Source organism: Tasmannia lanceolata, unplaced genomic scaffold (assembly GCF_043159265.1).
Source record: "Tasmannia lanceolata isolate RefF3 unplaced genomic scaffold, GAP_Taslan_0.1 ptg000020l, whole genome shotgun sequence".
Lineage (NCBI taxonomy): Eukaryota > Viridiplantae > Streptophyta > Magnoliopsida > Canellales > Winteraceae > Tasmannia > Tasmannia lanceolata.
The window spans coordinates 30,613,809-30,631,619 of record NW_027518697.1 but is presented as its reverse complement, the minus strand read 5'-3'; the positions used below and the strand labels follow the sequence as shown (position 1 = coordinate 30,631,619).

General features: G+C 43.8%; 1 protein-coding gene across 1 annotated transcript; it reads left to right on the top strand.

The window, feature by feature from the left end:
• Positions 1–8,083: 8,083 nt before the first annotated feature.
• On the top strand, positions 8,084–11,901 carry LOC143854509 (alpha carbonic anhydrase 7-like). Its single transcript, XM_077364509.1, has 7 exons — positions 8,084–8,217; positions 8,693–8,910; positions 10,626–10,732; positions 11,012–11,117; positions 11,200–11,367; positions 11,469–11,522; positions 11,625–11,901. The coding sequence occupies exons 1-7, from the start codon at positions 8,130–8,132 to the stop codon at positions 11,709–11,711; spliced, it is 828 nt and encodes a 275-aa protein (XP_077220624.1). The 5' UTR covers positions 8,084–8,129; the 3' UTR covers positions 11,712–11,901.
• The last annotated feature ends 5,910 nt before the right edge of the window (positions 11,902–17,811 follow it).

Here is a 17,811-nt window from a genome sequence, read left to right as displayed (position 1 = left end):
TTCTTCTAATGTGTCAATTGAACTTCCACATTGCTCCTGGTTAAGTTCCGCATGAAGTTTCTTTGCCCATCAGCTGGGTAAAAGCAATAGCGTTGTCATTTTAAGTGGCGTTTGTAAGCCCAAGGGTCTACTCTCCTATCTTGTTTTGATGATTCTAAACATAATTGATTATGTTATTGAATACTAATCAATTTGCCTTAAAGTGTTGTGTTTAAGATATGATTGATTACTGAAGAAACCAACACACTATATGGTCATGCTTGAAGAAGTACCCAACAAGAGTCAAAGGAGCTAAGCGGAGCTCACATCATCTCTCAAGCAAACATACAAAAGATGGAAGATCAATTGAAGACCAAGACTAAAGAGAAGTTGAAGGTTACATAGGTATCATTGTACATCCTTTCTCTTTAGATTTCCAAGTCAAGGCAAAGTGTTTTAAAAGAGTTTTTCAAAAACACTTAAAGTACTTAAAATGGATTAGTGAATGGTTATGTGGTGGACCAACATGTTGGGACCCTCATAAACATTCCAAAATTATCATAGGAGTGGAGTTCCAAAAGCCCAAAATCAGATAAGCAATAAAATCTCAAAATTCTGCTTGTTTTAGGCTTCTCGGAACTCCGAGATTTTTCTCGGAGCTCCGAGAAATGGTCCAGTAGCTTCTGGCCATTTTCTCGGAGTTCCGAGGAACTCTCGGAGTTCCGAGGAACTCTCGGAGTTCCGAACGCAAATTATAATATATTCAGTCGGAGTTCTGAGAAATATTATATGATTTAAATGAATTCGTCAGAAGAAAGGGGTGAGGAAATAGGAGTAAGCAGTACAATATTTTGCACGAACGCAAATTATAATATATTCAGTCGCCTAAATTATCAAGCATTACATCATACAATGTCATTTGTCACTAATAATTTCCACACATTTACATTGACAATCCCACGAATATATTGATGTTAGTATGAGCAATGTTGAGGTCGAGGAGGCGAGCAGATTGTCTCCAGGAGGGGATGTAGTACCATTTAATGTTAAGGTACAGGCGTAGTTTTTGGTTGAGCTAAAGTTGGACGGTTGAAGGAATTTGTCGGAAGAAGGGATGGGGAAGAAATAGTAGAGAGTGTACAGCTACTTATAACGTTACTGATTACTCGCTATAGAGAAGTGGGAACAGTAACCTTATAAAGAGCCGTACAGATTCTACTACTACTTCCCCAACCCCTCTTCCTACTAATACCTTCAACCGGTCAACAATACGTCACCAAAAACTACGCCTGCACATTAGGAGTAAATGATACTACCTACCCGCCCGGAGGCAATCTGCTCGCCTCCTCACCCTCAACATCGCTTATACTAACAGCAAATTTGCTATAATAAGCAATAACAACACTACAAGAAGCAGCGCCAGAAGAGTAATACCTGATGCAGGTGTAGGCTGGACGTGCACAGGATCCTCTACTTCCCCTCGTCCTTACAATGGAACTTGCCGAAGCCTGTACTCCCTTAGTTGTTGTTCCGCCTCCTCCAGTGTGGTATAAGAATAATGGACGGCACCACTGTAGCATCTTACATGGTGCTCGCACTCAGGCCATGAAGTGAAGATTCCCTGTTGGCGTCCCCTGAAGATACCCTTAGAGCTGCGGCAGCAATTCTGCTCTAGGGTTTCCTTAGAGTCCTTATATAATATATATATATAAAAGAGAGAGAAAACAAAACGGCTTAGGGTTAGGGTTACGTGTTCAATACATATTAACGTCGTCGTTTCTATAATAAGTCACCGACACATTAAGTAGAGACAAACTTCGGCAACAGAGACCAAAGAAATAAATCAACCCGTTAGGCCACCGTTACGCGTGTCTGTCAGTCATTTTCATCGTGGATAACCACATGATGAACCTGGGAGCGGCACCAGAATTCTGACTGAAATTTACCCAGTTACCAAGTGGGGAATCCTGAAATTACCAAGTGGATAAAATTCATTGCGTTTCTTGGATGAGTTAGGAGGAAGACAACTGACAATGGAATGAGTATTCTATGTACATACTCTCGAATAGAAAGGAGGTTGCCCAACTATTTCTGACCTGCAATCAACCAGACAAAGAGTATCACATTATTGGATTACAAGTGACACTAAGTTATACTATTTTAAAAAACTCTTGCTGAAGATTTTACCTAGCTAACGGCTGTGAATGTAGGAGGCGGTCAACATCAACTGCGGGTCTCCTGATCGGATCATTCACGCACCTTCGTTTGTTGTGGCCAAGTTGACCGCAATTACCACATCTGTTATATACTCCAGAACTAAACGCGGATTCTTTTCTCTTTTTCTTTGGCCTTCCAGGAAGTCTTTTAAATTTTGGCGGATCGATGGGTAACAATCTACCTTCAAGTTGTTGCCTCTACAACCTGTCAGTTGTGTCATTCACTTCTCTATACGTATCACCCAGAGTTTCCAACCAGTACCATTTCTCAGTAAAATCGAACGCATCAGCTTTTCTAAAACCAATGGCTGCCATAGCATGAGCACAAGGTATCCCGAAAGTTTGGAACCCACAACATGAACAGGTCTTCTCTCCTAAGTCAACTCTGTCTTAGTGCAACTTCGAGGACACCCGAAAGAGAAGCGACTCGAGAGCACCAACATTCATCCTCCTTCCCGCATCACTGGCCGATTGGATGATCTTAACGGCGTACGAAGTTAGAGGACCTTTCCAATGATTACTGGCTTCTCTACGTTTTACAAATGATTCAGATGCCTTCCACCTCGTGTGCTCCACTAGTGTGGCAATAGGATATTCTCTTGCATTCTTCAGGACAATATTTGAGACCTCACATGCATTTGACGTATAAATATTGAATCTCCTCCCCTTAAGGAAGAGACTAGCCTAATTTTGCTTATCAATCTTGCATATCCATTCATATGCTTTTTTATTGGCTGCTTTTATATCGGCCATGGTCGTCCAAAAAATATCCTCTCTCAAGATAGTTCCTGCCTTCCAGAATTGATCCTCCAAATATTCATTCTTAAAGTGCTCCTTAATGTTTGCTTGGATGTGCCTAAGGCAATAGGAGTGATATGATTATGGGAACACATCATTCACTGCTTGTATTATCCCTTTCTGGCAATCGGAGACAAAAGTGATGCCCCTTCTCCGATCCGGTTCACAGACTCTCACACGAAGCTGGCACAGAACTATCCCATTATTTTCATCCATCCCGCATGTAATAAACAGAACACCGGGATACTTCCCTCATAGGTGAGTACCATCCACGGTGATAATGGGTCTGAGTTATTTATTCCAAGCTCGAAAACAAGGACCGACTGCCCAAAATAGTCGGTCGAATTAATCATCTCCGCTAGATAGCTCAGATAACCTGTAAACTTCCATGAAACTGCCAGGGTTTGCACGACGAAACTCTAATGCATATGCTGGTAGTAGGCGGTAAGAGTCCTCATGACTTCCAAGGAAATGTTGAGCAATCAATTCCATCGCAACATGTGCATTTCGGTAACTCAGCGTGATACCCCGTTCGGCCTTCAAGTAGTCAATGATAATATTGGCTTCTATCGGTCGACCAAATTTACCTATGCAAGTCTTAGCTGCCCAATCCGATGTGGCTTTAGGATGATCATGTCCTGGTAGTTGACGACTACAAGTATGTTCATCCATGAATGTTTGACCTTCGCATTACTGTTCCACAGGGTTGGTCTTATTCTTCAGGGGCCCTCTTTTATTTTGTACACAACTGCATACTTCTTCGTGTTGCTATCAACAGCACGGAATGAGAACCGCCAGTGTAGTGCATATTGGGCGACTGCTTTTTTGAATGTCGTGAGACTTTCAATTATGGCTCCAACCTTCAATTCTTGTTCCTCACTTCCAAATGCATCACCAAGCTCGTAGTTGACCATGTCATTGTCATCATATGCGTTCGGGTTGGAACCGTCATCATTGGGTAGAGGTGAGTAACATAACTAAGCATTTTTCCCGGCCTCATTCCTAGTACCATTGTCGTCTCCTTTGGTCGCCTCATCTACGCCCACCTCAAAACCCATATCATACGAGTAGTTCATGTCATCATCACCGAGGTCAATTGCATCCCCCGTTGGATTATAATTAGCATCGGGAACTATACGAGGAACCTCCTCCTCCACATCTTTATTCAAGTCAAACCTATAGTAAGAACATACATTGTGATGAGAGAGATTCCATTCCTAAGATAATACCTGCAAAAATAGAAATTGCAATGAATCGTAATATTTCACCTTGTAGCATCATCATATGCATAAGAAATTGGGAGAATGGGACTGCTTGAATCGGGGAGGGATGCATCGGGCATCAGATTACTATCCTCCGGAAGATTAGGGCTTCGTTTCAAATAGCTGCAGCTTACATTATAGAGTGGAGGAGAAGTATCCTTTTTCACATTGGGTTAGCTGCAACACACATGATAGACATTGGTGCAGCGCACAATATAAGTATCCTCTTCCACAGGATAACCTAGCCGATAAGTCTCCTCTTGCACATTATTGCTACATAGGGTATAAGTATCATCTTCCACCGGGTGATCTGGCCGGTAAGTCTCCTCTTCCACATTATTGCTGCATACAGGATATGTTGGCTTATAAGTCTCCTCTTGCACATTATTGCTGCGTACATGATATGCTGGCTTATAGGTTTCCTCTGTCACATTATTGTTGCGTACATGATACGCTGCCTGATGAGTCTCCTCCTTCACACGTATAGGGGACACTGCAAGGCTTGCAGCCATCCCCGTTTTATATATATATATATATATATATATATATATATATATATATATATATATATATGAGGAAACTGTTATAGATAGCCACCCCCTATCTATGATAAGGTCTTGCAAATGAATGGTTTGGATCACTCCCCAAAATGTGGGACCCATGTGATTGGGCAAGCTAGCTCACCATAAGTTTGGTGAGCTTAAGCTCACCAACAGTTTCCTCATATATATATATATATATATATATATATATATATATATATATATATAATGACAGCATTCAACCCTTGCATGTCCAACATTCTCATAATCGCAGAGAGGTCATGATCGTCACGGATAAAGTATAGAATGTACTTATACGGATCCACAATGTATCGACAACTGATACGTAGTGAAACATCATTTTCCCTCGTTCGAATGATATTACAGATTGCAAATAAAAATCTAGAGTATCAAACTTTGCGGTCTGAGACTACCGCCTTCACAGTACCCCCAATATAATCAAATGTTCCATCCTCCCTCAAACATCCATCATAGTATATCATAAAAGTAACTGTACCCCCATCCATCTTCTTAACCCTGATTGTCAAGATTCAGTCGAACAGAAGCAAGAGAAAACACAGCAATCACTCACAATAACAAATATGCCAGTGATGTGTAAAGAATTGTGTGACTTAAAGCCTTAACATTACTGTTCATACATAATAGAGAGCTTCAAACAGAAATTCAACAGAGTTTCAAAGAGATCTATGGGATGGAGATCAACTTTGATCGCAGACAAACTTCAAGGAGAGCTTCTTCAAGTACCCCTCTTACCTAGTTTTATCCATCACTACATTGCAAATATCTTCTTGTGGAAGACTTGTAAGTCTAAGGAGATGTGCTTTTGTTTCCCATGCTTCACGTTAGTATCAAAGATTTCAAATTTGGTGCTATGTACCTTTTCTGGACACGTTTTTGGTCATACAACCGCCGGCGTACCAACAAACACGCCGACGTATCTATGTGAACGCCAACGTCTTGTATAGGTACGCCGGTGTTTACGTTGGAAACGCCACCTTTTTGCCTAAAAACGCCAGCGACTTAAATATAGACGCCGGTGTTTAATTATGGACGTCGGCGTCTATACATGTACGCCGACGTTTCCCCTTCTTGGATTGTGCAGCACGGCGCTGCGCCATGCATTAATGAGGACGAGATGAGCATTAAATGCAGCGCCATTTTTCCCGAAGAAGTCTATTTTTTTACTGAAAAAGCTACCTTCGAAGAGAATGATTGAGGTGTACCACGGAGGGGTCCTCTTGTTGTCAGAAGGGTATTGGGGTCTTTTTCCTACACGATTTTGAAGCTTAGCCCTTTTTTAGTTCTTGTTTTAAAAGGTGCCCGTGATCCGTATTTCACTAAACATCGGCCCGCATTCCGTACTTTTCTCCATTCTTATTATTGCAAGAAAAGTACGGAATGCGGGCTAATGTTTGGAGTAATTACGGATTGCGGGCACCTTTTAAAACAAGAACAAAAAAAATGGCTAATCTTTAAAATCGGGTTGGAAAAAGACCCTGATACCCTTCTGACATTGACAGAAACATCATTCAACTTCCTTTTTCATTACTGCTTATTAAATTGGCGCGCTTCACAAGGCTTCTTTTGGTTCGTTTGAATGCGTATTTCAACCGAAAGAACATTGTTTCTATCTTGGCAGTTGGAAATAACTAGCGACGGATGGATGCTTGACACATGTTGAAATTTTTTTTGGAATGCTGACAACTCAAAGTCAATCATTATCTTTTCTCACTTCTCTTTTGGCTTAGAACGGTAATGTTATTGAATACGCCTCTTTTGGCTTTGGGTTCGTTTCTATCTTTTCACTTCTCTTTTGGTCCTCACTTCTATTTTGGTTTATAACAGTAACGTTATTGAATACGCCTCTTTTGGCTTAGAATGACGACGTTATTGAATATATTATTATTTCTCACGTCTCTTTCGGCTCAGAACGTCGCCGGATTCAGGAGTACGCTGCCGGAATATTAAGAAGTACGCCGACTAAAATAGGGTGTAAGCGGAAATGGGTGTATGCCGGCAAAAATAAAGGGGTACGCCAGCGGAAAGCGTAAATAATGGGGTAAGCCGGCATAAATAATGAGGAATAAAAGAGAAGGAAAAAGATTCTCAGCCAAAAGAGAAATAATTGGTATGCCGGCGTAAATAATGGGGTAAGCCGGTGTAAATAATGGAGACCAATGGAGAAGGGAAAAGATTCTAAGCCAAAAGAGAAATAATGGGTATGCCGGCAGAAATAGTGGGGTATGCCGGCGGAAAGCGTAAATAATGGGGTAAGCTGTTGTAAATAATGAGGACCGAAAGAGAAGGGAAAATATTCTAAGGCAAAAGAGAAATAATGGGTATGCCGGCATAAATAATGGAGACCAAGAGAGAAAGGAAAAAATTCTAAGCCAAAAGAGAAATAATGGGTACGCCAGCGAAAATAATGGGGTACGCCGGCGAAAAGCGTAAATAATGGGTAAGCCGGCATAAATAATGAGGACCAAAAGATAAGGAAAAATATTCTAAGCCAAAAGAGAAATAATGGGTACATCGGCGTAAATAATGGGGTACGCCGATGGAAATAGGGTGTACGCCAGCGGAATTCATGGGTACACTGGCGTAAATAATAGAGACCAACAAAGAAGGAAAAAGATTCTAAGCCAAAAGAAAAAATAATGGGTATACCAGCGAAAATAATGGGGTACGCCGGCGTAAATAATGAGGACCAAAAGAGAAGGAAAAAGTTTCTAAGCCAAAAGAGAAATAATGGGTATGCCGGCGTAAATAATTGAGACCAACAGAGAAGGAAAACGATTCTAAGCAAAAAGAGATGTATTCAATAACGTTACTGTTCTAAGCCAAAAGATAAGTGAGAAAAGATAACACTGCTCACTAAGTATTCAATAACGTTAGCGTTCCAAGAAGTTTATGTTTTTCAACACGTGTCAAGCATCTATTCATCTCTAGTTATTTCCGACGGCCAAGATAGAAACGGACCCAAGGTTCTTTCGGTTCAAATACCCATTCAAACGAACCAAAAGAATCTCGTGAAGCGTGCCAATTTAATAGGCAGTGATGAAAAGGGAGGACTCTGTCGATGTCAGAAGGGTATCAGGGTCTTTTGACTATCCGATTTTGAAGATTAGCCCGCGTTTCGTTCTTGTTTTAAAATGTGCCTGTAATCCGAATTTCCCCAAATAGCAGCCCACATTCCGTACTTTTCTCTATTATTGCTACTATATAAACGGTCAAGGGCCTAGCACATTTCTTCAAGAAACTGAAACCCACCTCGTGTTGTGTTGCCTTTGTAGGTTTTTTGGCACTGAAACATGAAGATTTCAGGAATCCAAATCTTCTTTGTTGCATTTTTTGCAATCCTTATCTCGAATTCAAACCCCACAACATCGCAAGAAGTTGGTAATGCTTCTAAAAATTGACCGAAACCTGCTAATCTCATTTTCTTGCTTTTTTAGATTGTTTTACACTAGAATTTATATGATAAGTGGCCCTTTCAAGCCTTATTTTCTCAAAATGTACCTTACAGCCCACACCATAGGATGATCCAAACCATCCACTCGTTGGGCCACAACGAAAATAATGGGTGCCCCAAAAATCGTTTGCATAGAATGATCCTAACCCTCCGTTCTATAGAAGTTTCCATAATGTGTAGTCCATCTGTAGATCGAGCCGTTAGGACTATCCTATGGAAATGATTTTTGGTGTATCTCCTATTTCCGTTGTGGCCGAACAAATTGACCGTTTGGATCATCCTATGGTGTGGGCCTTGCCGTACTTTTTGAAAAATACGAGTTAATACAGCCACACATCATATATTTCCTCGTGTTACACTTCATTTTTGTTAATATGATGATTTTCTCCATTAATGGTGCAGAGGATGAGAGGGGGTTTAATTATGTAGAAGGGAGTGGTAAGGGCCCTGAAGATTGGGGAGATCTTCATGAGAACTGGACGTTGTGTAAGAATGGAAACATGCAATCTCCAATCGATTTGTTGGATGAAAGGGTGGAAGTGGTGTACAATTCAGGGGGATTAAAGACGAATTACAAGCCCTCACATGCAATACTCAAGAACAGGGGCCACGATATAATGGTAAGAACTAACAAGAAAGGAAATCCAAGAAGGGTGCATCCAAAAGGCAAAATGCTTTGACCCTGTCAACCATTTCGAGCACTTTTGTTACTAAAGGATTTGTTGAAGCATTCCTAATGACTGGGGAGATCTTCATGAGGACTGGGCGGTGTGTAAGAAGGGAGATCTGCAATCTCCAATCTAGTTTTATTTATTTCTCTAAGGCGCTATGCGTTTGAGATTGTGAGGGTATGCCCTTGTAGTATAGTATTTTTCAAAAATGAACTATACGGCTTTAACCATTGGATGATCCAAACCATCCATTTGATGGGACACAACGTTAATATGTTGTTCCCCAGATCTCATTTCCATTGGATGATCCAACCCTTCGATCTATAGAGGTATCCATAATATACAGTTACTCTATTGATCGGAGGGCGAGGATCATCTAATGGACATATTATTTTCACCGCAACCTATTACGTTATGGATCATCAAATGAACGGTTTGGGTCATTCTATGGTCTAAGCCGTATAGTACTTTTTGAAAAATACTAGGCTAAAGCCTAAATGGGCTTGCACCATTAAAAAAAACTCATGAAAACCCCAAATCGATTGAGAACCCAAAACCGATTTAAGGACTTTAAATTAACGCCCTATTCCGTGTAGATTGTGGCAGCTGATTATTAGACTCGTAATTTTGAATTCGATAATCGGTTGGGGTTCATAATCGGTTGGGATAATCTAAACCGTTAATTTTGAGTCCAATAATCGGGTTGGGGCTTTCAATCGGTTGCCTTCTCAATGATCAAGGCCCTAAGGGGTAGCACTTGAATCAGTTGCCAAAAAAAGGTGTTTAGAACAATGTGATATTTACAGAGGGGATGTTTCGAAACCATGAAAAATTATATAATGAAGGCCATGTTTGGCAGCCATGAATTTTTTTTCATGGAATATTAATTTATCCACTTGTGAGGGGCCAAAGAGGGTGAGAAAGGGAGAAAATTGAGAGGACATGTGTGAGGAGATGATGAAAAGTGGCTTAAAATAGGGAAAAGAAAAAATCTATTCAAATTCGAGTTTTATTTTTCCGGTTTTTCCTGCAGCAAATTAGCACCATGTCCTCCATCCTGTGCTCTCAAACTCTCTCCCAATTCACCCTTTCTACCACCTTCTCACCACTTGGAAAACTAATATTCCTTGAGAAAAAAAAATCATGGTGGCCTAACGGGGCCGTTGTAACGGTGGGCCTAACGGTGACAAAGGAGCTTAGAAGGAGAGAGGGTGAGAGATTTGAGACGAGAGATTATGAGAAATCCCTAAATAATAGTGAACAAAAGGAAGCTATAGCAAGGAATTGACCTGATATACTTTTTTTTATATTTTCAATTGTATATCAAGTTGAGGATTTCACTTGGTCCACCATGTGTGGGCCAAGATAATTGATGTATATGGCCATATACGGGCCCAATTATTTTTGAAATATTCGGGTGTGTACCCCATATGGGCTCCACATGATTGATGGGGCCAAGTAGGGGCTTTTCATCTCCCCTTACTCCCACCCTCTCATGTCTCCCCATGCCCATCTCTCACAACTGTGGCCAGTAATATTCCATAGAATATTTTTGCTTGACTGCAAATCATGCCTTCATGTATTTTATTTGCCTTTCGCAACACTTAGATAATTAGATGTGATTATAGCATGATCATTACTCTTTTTGTGATGTATGGATGCAGCTGAGCTGGGTCCATGGCAGCGGAACAATGCGTATCGATAAAACTGAATATGTGCTGCTACAATGCCACTGGCATTCACCTTCAGAGCATACCATCAATGGCAAGAGGTGCTTCATCTCCTCTTCCCTCATTTATTTAACAACCATATGCTTTATTTTAAACAAGGTGTTACATTTCACTAAACTAAAAAACATTTATTAAACAATAGCAGGGATATTTCGGTCGGATCGGAGTGAGCTTTTCCTAAAAAAATGAATTGGATCAACCCGAAACTGACCATATTTTATTGTAAAAGCTCAACCAAAATTTCTAAAAAGTGATCCGAGCTCTTGTTAAAAAATGGTTCTGGATTAAATTGTTGGCCTTTCTATATATGCTAAACGCAGGTTCGACCTAGAAGTGCACCTGGTTCACCAGACCTCGGACAAAAACGTTACTGTTGTAGGAATCATGTACAAAATCGGTCCCCAAGCTGACCCTTTTCTCTCTAAAGTAAGCATTTTCTTAAATTTATAACTTGACATGTCTCTTTTATCTTCTTCTCATGTATCTCGCTCGTATGTTGTTCTCTCAGCTAGTGGAACCTCTTTTGTCGATTGCCCATAGCCATGAGATAGAGATAGAAGTGGGGGTAGTGGACCCAATGCATTTAAAAATGGATATTTGGGAGTACTACAGATACATGGGCTCTCTCACCACTCCTCCCTGCACTGAAGATGTTGTTTGGACTGTGGTCAAAGAGGTTGCTCTTGAACACTTTCTTATAGTAGTTACATATCAATGGCTATCGACCTCAAGCATTTCTTTTTCCTATAACTTTCAATCTAATACTTGTGCATTCAGGTGAGAAGTGTTTCACTAGAGCAAGTAAAATTATTGAGAAAGGCTGTTGACGATGTAAGTTTTTACGATTAACACCCCATGAACACATACACTTGTAGCTGATCTTTCAACAGGCACACTAGTTGCATACCTTAGCTTAAAAATTCTTCCTTGCAGGACGCACAGAATAATGCCAGACCATTACAGCCAATCAATGAACGCTCAATTAAGTTTTACAAGCCAAGGCTCCATGAACAACTCTGATTCAAGTTTTAATGTCACTATGATACTGCTCGAACTTATCTACGTGTTTGTAAAAGCTCATAAGCCAACTATTTGGATATTTCAATGTTTCTATTTTAGAAAATTATTGTCCTGGCATTCACTATAGTGATTGTTAATAAGTATGGTTGTGTTAAATGTTACTATGATATTGCCCTAAGGCTTATTCTAACAGCTTAACTTACCTGGATGGACTTAAATCGTACATTGGCTCTTCTGAAGAGGCGTGATGCACAAACTGTATATTATGTCCCTCTCTCTTAGTGTGTGATAGAACAAGAAAACTAGAAAAACCCAATTGTCACGCCCAGACCCGAGATCCACAGCAGGCATGCCTGACCGCCGCCACACACTCATAGGGTGCCCCCACAAGCATGCAAGGCGTCTAACTTTTCCATACACAACATACAAAGGCACTAATAAAATTTGCGGAAATAAAATCTAATTACATCATTAAATCCAAATATGATACAGAGAGTTCACAAACAACTGCAACTCTATAGGTAGTGTTAATTACAATTACCTCAAGTAAAATGTCTGCATAAAACTGAAATAATATGCCTAAAACTAAAAATTAGTCCCACTCCACAGATCCTCTCGCTCCAGGGATCCAATGACAATCTGCCTATTGCTCCACTGCATCTGAAAATTGTTAACCTGATAATGAGCTTATCGCCAAGCAAGTTGCCCAATCCAATGCCAACTAACAACAAAGTATATATATATGAGGAAACGTTTTCTACACACAAGTGTAGATAAGTTATCTACAAACTAGCTTAAAATACAGTGGAGGCCCACATTGTTTGGGTGATCCAAACTGTTAGGCCTAAAATCGGTAACAGATATGACAGTGACGTAAGAGCCGAGCTGGAGGACCCGAGAAACCGAGGTGAGGGAGCTGAGGAGCTGAGCCCTGTGTAAAGAGCAAATGAGTTCAGAATGACCAACCCGGAGTGTTACTCCGGACAAGCCCTTCGACACTCAAGTCAGTATGAGCAGGAGTGCAGAGCGAGTTTAAGAGTGGTGGGTGAGAAGTTATTACCCTTTTTATAAGCTTTGGAAGCCCTTTTATAGAGGGAAAACTGGGGTAGTTGGGGAGTTATTACTCCAGGACAGGTGTCGGGCAGCTATAGGTTCGAGCTCACCTACTCTGCTGTAATTACCAAACTACCCCTGCTGACGCGGGGTCTGCGGTGGGCCATCCTCGGGCCACGTGTTGACAGGTAATAGGCTGCTGTTTTTATACCCCATCAGTTGCCCCCCAGTTCTTCAAGTCATTATGATGACTTGGGGAAGTGTGGTGAGTTACATCTCTGATCGGTGGGAGTCTGTTCGGCCTGGGAATCAGTCCGGAAATTTGTCAGTCCGGCCTGGGAATCAGTTTGGAAATTTGTCAGTCCGGCCTGGGAATCAGTCTGGAAATTTGTCAGTCCGGCCTGGGAATTAGTCCGGAAATTTGTCAGTTCGGCTTGGGAATCAGTCCGGAGATTTGTCAGTCCGGCTTGGGCCGGACTGATTTTTGTCGTCTAGCGAGACGCGTCATATCCAGTCCGGCTTGGGCCGGACTGATTTTTGTCGTGTAGCGAGACGCGTCATATCCAGTCCGGCTTGGGCCGGACTGATTTTTGTCGTGTAGCGAGATGCGTCATATCCACTGATTTTTGTCGTGTAGCAAGACGCGTCATATCCAGTCCGACTTGGGCCGGACTGATTTTTGTGCCGGACTCAATCGCTTTTGAGAGCTATCCTTCACACGAGCACTTTCACGGATGCCCTTAGTCTTTTGGAGATACGCGCGTATTTTTACTTACGCTCTTGCCTCGAAGTTCGTGCCCATCATTAATGAAAGACATGTGCACCGTACAGGCGCCCTAGACGCGCGTGCCCTTCATTAAATGCAGACCCCCATCGCCAAGGCTTATAAAAGGAGGGTTTTCACCCTTCATTTCTTACTTTTCACTTTTTACTCTCGTTCTGCTTTTTGCTCTGCCAGTTCGGTTCAGCCCAGTTCGGCTTGCGTAGTTCGTGGTTGTGAACGGCTGTGGATTTTGGAGCTTTCAGTTCGAAACCGGGAGATTTCAGTTCTGACCGGTAATCTTCTTGAGCGCGCCTTTCATTCGTTTCTTTTCCTGCTTGCATGTCAAATAGTAGCTCTAGTTCTGAGTCCGGCTCAGGGGAGTCGTCTTCTAGTAGCTTAGGGTCTAGTTCGTCGGGTAGGACCCAGGATAGGCCGATCAGGACACCAGCCCAACAAATGGCAAGTCCTGATGTTAGTGTGGATATCGTAGGTAGTGATGACGAGGTGGTTGGGGACGAAGTGATTTTGGATTTGAACACCACTCCGCTCCCAACGGATAGTTATCTCCAAGCAGAGGGGAGTGCTGGTAGTGACACCGCTGAGGCGTCCACAACGTTTTCTCCCTGGCCGGGCCGTTGAGGTCGTAGCGAGGGCCCGGATGAACGCCAATCCTAAATACAACGTACAGGCTCTTCGCGAGGAGAATTAGCTTGATGAGTCCATGATGGTGGGCAGTAGGGATAGGTACTGTGTTCCCCCCAGGTTTGGGCTGAGGGAGGCGACGGAGGGAGATAAGGCTTGTAATGAAAGCTCTGATGTTTGTATATACGATGAGTCATTGAGGGCCGGACTCAGGTTCCCTCTGCACCCATTCTTCGTCACGGTGCTTCGACACTACGGGATGGCTCCGGCTCAGGTTGCGCCAAACTCATGGAGGATGCTGACGGGGTTTGTATACCTCGTCCAGGGCCGGCTTCAGAGGAACTTGTCTGTGCCGTTGTTCCGCGCGTGCACACAATTGAAGAGGCACAAGGGCGGGGGTTGGATTTACATTAGCCAGTGCCCGGAGTTGAAAATGACCACTGGCATTCCCTCTTCGATACACTTATGGAGGAACAGGTTCTTCTACGTCGAGGACAGGGAGTCCAATGAGCCCTGGCCGGTTCCTCTGAAATGGGACGCCCCGGATACAGTCGTAATGAGTCGCAAGCCGTTACTTAAGGGCGAGGATGTGAGGACATTTGCCCTAATCCGGGAGGAGCTGGACCTTGAGGGACCCATTCATTGTTCAGATTTCCACGGGGAAGAGATCCTGGTTAGGCTTGGCCTTAGTACTGCGACCCCAGCACGTATGTGACTAGTCTTGTTTTAAAACTCTTTTTCCCCTTTTTCTTGCTTCTGACTGGTTTTGTTTGTCTATGTTGACTTCCAGAGATGCAACAACACTCTCTGGTAGACAGAATGAGGCAGGGGGAATTCGGGAAGGCCCAGCAGGGCCAGAAAAGAAAGGCCGTAGAGATGGCGAGTCCGGCCCAAATCCAGGACACAGCGCCGCCTCCCAAAGCCAAGACTACAGTGAGGTTGGTGGGCGCCTATGGCCGGGGTGCGGGGTCCTCGAAGTCGGGGGGACATCTGCTGGAGCCCGTCCTCCCCCGGCGAGGACCGGAGACAATGTTTTTCGGTCCAATTGGGCCGTCCAGAAAAATGACACCGGCCTTGGTGAGAGCCGGGTGGCTAAGGAGCTCCTCAGTAAAGTTCTCCTTAGCAATGACAAGCTTCAGGTTCTCAACGAACCTCCAGCTGCGGCTGATGAGGCCATATTTTTGTCAGTTTACCAGATGAGATGGCCCTCGAGTCCTGGTTTGTCTTTATCTCGTGCCTCGATTTCCTGTGTTAACACTGGCTGGTCTGTAGATTTTATTGTATTATAACGACCTCCGAGAGAAGAGCCAGAAGTTTTCTGAGGCAATAACAAAGTCCGAGGAGGAGAGCGGGAAATTGATGCAGGAGGCAAAAGAGCTACAGAGGTCCGTTGAAAAGGCAGTCGAGGAAAACAAGCGGCTTAGAGAAGAGTTTGCCGCTCAGTTGGCCGCACAGAAGGAGAAGGCAGCAGAAGCCCTCAACACTCAGAGAGAGAGAGAGCCCGAGAGAGGCACATAGCGGCCGTTCAGAAAAAGGAGAACGAACTCTTTATTCTGTCCAGCGAGTCCTACAAGATTGAGTTCTTTGACTGCCTTGAACAGGTTAAGGAATCCAATCCGGCCGTGGTTTTAACGGGAATGGTTCTCCCTGACCCACCGACGATTGGCGGTGACGAGCCGGCCACCGCAGCTGCACCCGTGGCCCCGGCGGTGGATCCAGCACGGGGTAGCCAGGGGGTGCCTTGAGCTCCCCTTCTTCCTTCTCTTTTGACGATTTCTTTTTGTAATGGTCCCTTGCAGGCCCAACTTTTGTAACAGCCTTTTGAGGCGTTATTTTTGTAATGGCCCTTCAAGGCCCTACTTCATGAATGGAAAGTAAATTTTATTGACCACCCCTTCTCCACTTGTCTGTTTCTGGTTAATACTGTTTGGTTCTATGCTGTGTCGATAACACTCCAGACAGGCGTTTCAAGCTTAGGTTGAACCTGGTCCTTGCGGGGGCAAACCGTGGTGTTCTAACCATCAAGTACCCTAGCTTCAGCGACTAGGTTTCCTAGTGGCGAGTACCCAAGTTTTAGGGAACTGGGTTTCCAATTTGATGAGTACCCAAGTTTTGGCGAACTGGGTTTCCGAGGAGCTTTGGTTTTTGCATCCGAACTGGTTCCAGACCAGGAGTGCGCTCCCGCTCTTTGTGGAGACGAGCCGTGGCAAACCAAGTGTTGAGTTCCCTAGTTTTAGTGAACTGGGTTTCCAATTCGATGAGTACCCGAGTTTTGGCGAACTGGGTTTCTGAGGAGCTTTGGTTTTTGCATCCGGACTGGTTCCGGACCAGGAGTGCGCTCCTAGTCTTTACGGAGACGATCCGTGGCGAACCAAGTGTCGAGTACCCTAGTTTTAGTGAACAGGGTTTCCAATTTGATGGGTACCCCCAGTTTTAGCGAACTGGGTTTCCGAGAAGCTTTGGTTTTTGCATCCGGACTGGTTCCGGACCAGGAGTGCGCTCGCAGTCTTTGCGGAGACGAGCCGTGGCGAAACAAGCGTCGACTACCCTAGTTTTAGTGAACTGCGTTTCCAATTTGATGAGTACCCTAGTTTTAGCGAACTGGGTTTCCTAGGAGCTTTGGTTTTTGCATCCGTAATGGTTTCGGACCAAAAGTGCGCTCCCGGTCTTTGCGTAGATGAGCCGTGGCGAACCAACCGTCCAGTACCCTAGTTTTAGTGAACTGGGTTTCCAATTTGATGAGTACCCAAGTTTTAGCGAACTGGGTTTCCAAGGAGCTTTGGTTTTTGCATCCGGAGTGGTTCCGGACCAAGAGTGCACTCCCGGTCTTTGCGTAGACGAGCCGTGGCGAACCAAGCGTCGAGTACCCTAGTTCTAGTGAACTGGGTTTCCAATTGGATGAGTACCCAAGTTTTAGCGTACTGGATTTCCAAGAAACTTTGGTTTCTGCATCCGGACTGGTTCCGGACCAGGAGTACGCTCCCGGTCTTTGCGGAGACGAGCCGTGGCGAACCAAGCATCGAGTACCCTAGTTTTAGTGAACTGCGTTTCCAATTTGATGAGTACCCTAGTTTTAGCGAACTGGGTTTCCTAGGAGCTTTGGTTTTTGCATCCGTAATGGTTTCGGACCAAAAGTGCGCTCCCGGTCTTTGCATAGATGAGCCGTGGCGAACCAAGCGTCCAGTACCCTAGTTTTAGTGAACTGGGTTTCCAATTTGATGAGTACCCCAGTTTTAGCGAACTGGGTTTCCAAGGAGCTTTGGTTTTTGCATCCGGACTGGTTCCGGACTAGGAGTGCGCTCCCGGTCTTTGCCGAGACGAGCCGTGGCGAACGAAGCGTCGAGTACCCTAGTTTTAGTGAACTGGGTTTCAAATTTGATGAGTACCCCAGTTTTAGCGAACTGGGTTTCCAAGGAGCTTTGGTTTTTGCACCCGGACTGGTTCCGGACTAGGAGTGCTCTCCCGGTCTTTGCGGAGACGAGCCGTAGCGAACCAAGCGTCGAGTACCCTACTTTTAGTGAACTGGGTTTCCAATATGATGAGTACCCAAGTTTTAGCGAACTGGGTTTCCAAGGAGCTTTGGTTTTTGCATCCGGAGTGGTTCCGGACCAAGAGTGCGCTCCCGGTCTTTGCGTAGACGAG

What these genes read in the sequence shown, in the direction of transcription:
- LOC143854509 (XM_077364509.1), top strand. Translation starts at nt 8,130, where the DNA reads ATGAAGATTTCAGGAATCCAAATCTTCTTTGTTGCATTTTTTGCAATC. An exon ending in CACAACATCGCAAGAAGTTG is followed by an intron (nt 8,218 to 8,692) that starts GTAATGCTTCTA and finishes TTAATGGTGCAG; the next exon opens with AGGATGAGAGGGGGTTTAAT. An exon ending in TTTGGACTGTGGTCAAAGAG is followed by an intron (nt 11,368 to 11,468) that starts GTTGCTCTTGAA and finishes TTGTGCATTCAG; the next exon opens with GTGAGAAGTGTTTCACTAGA.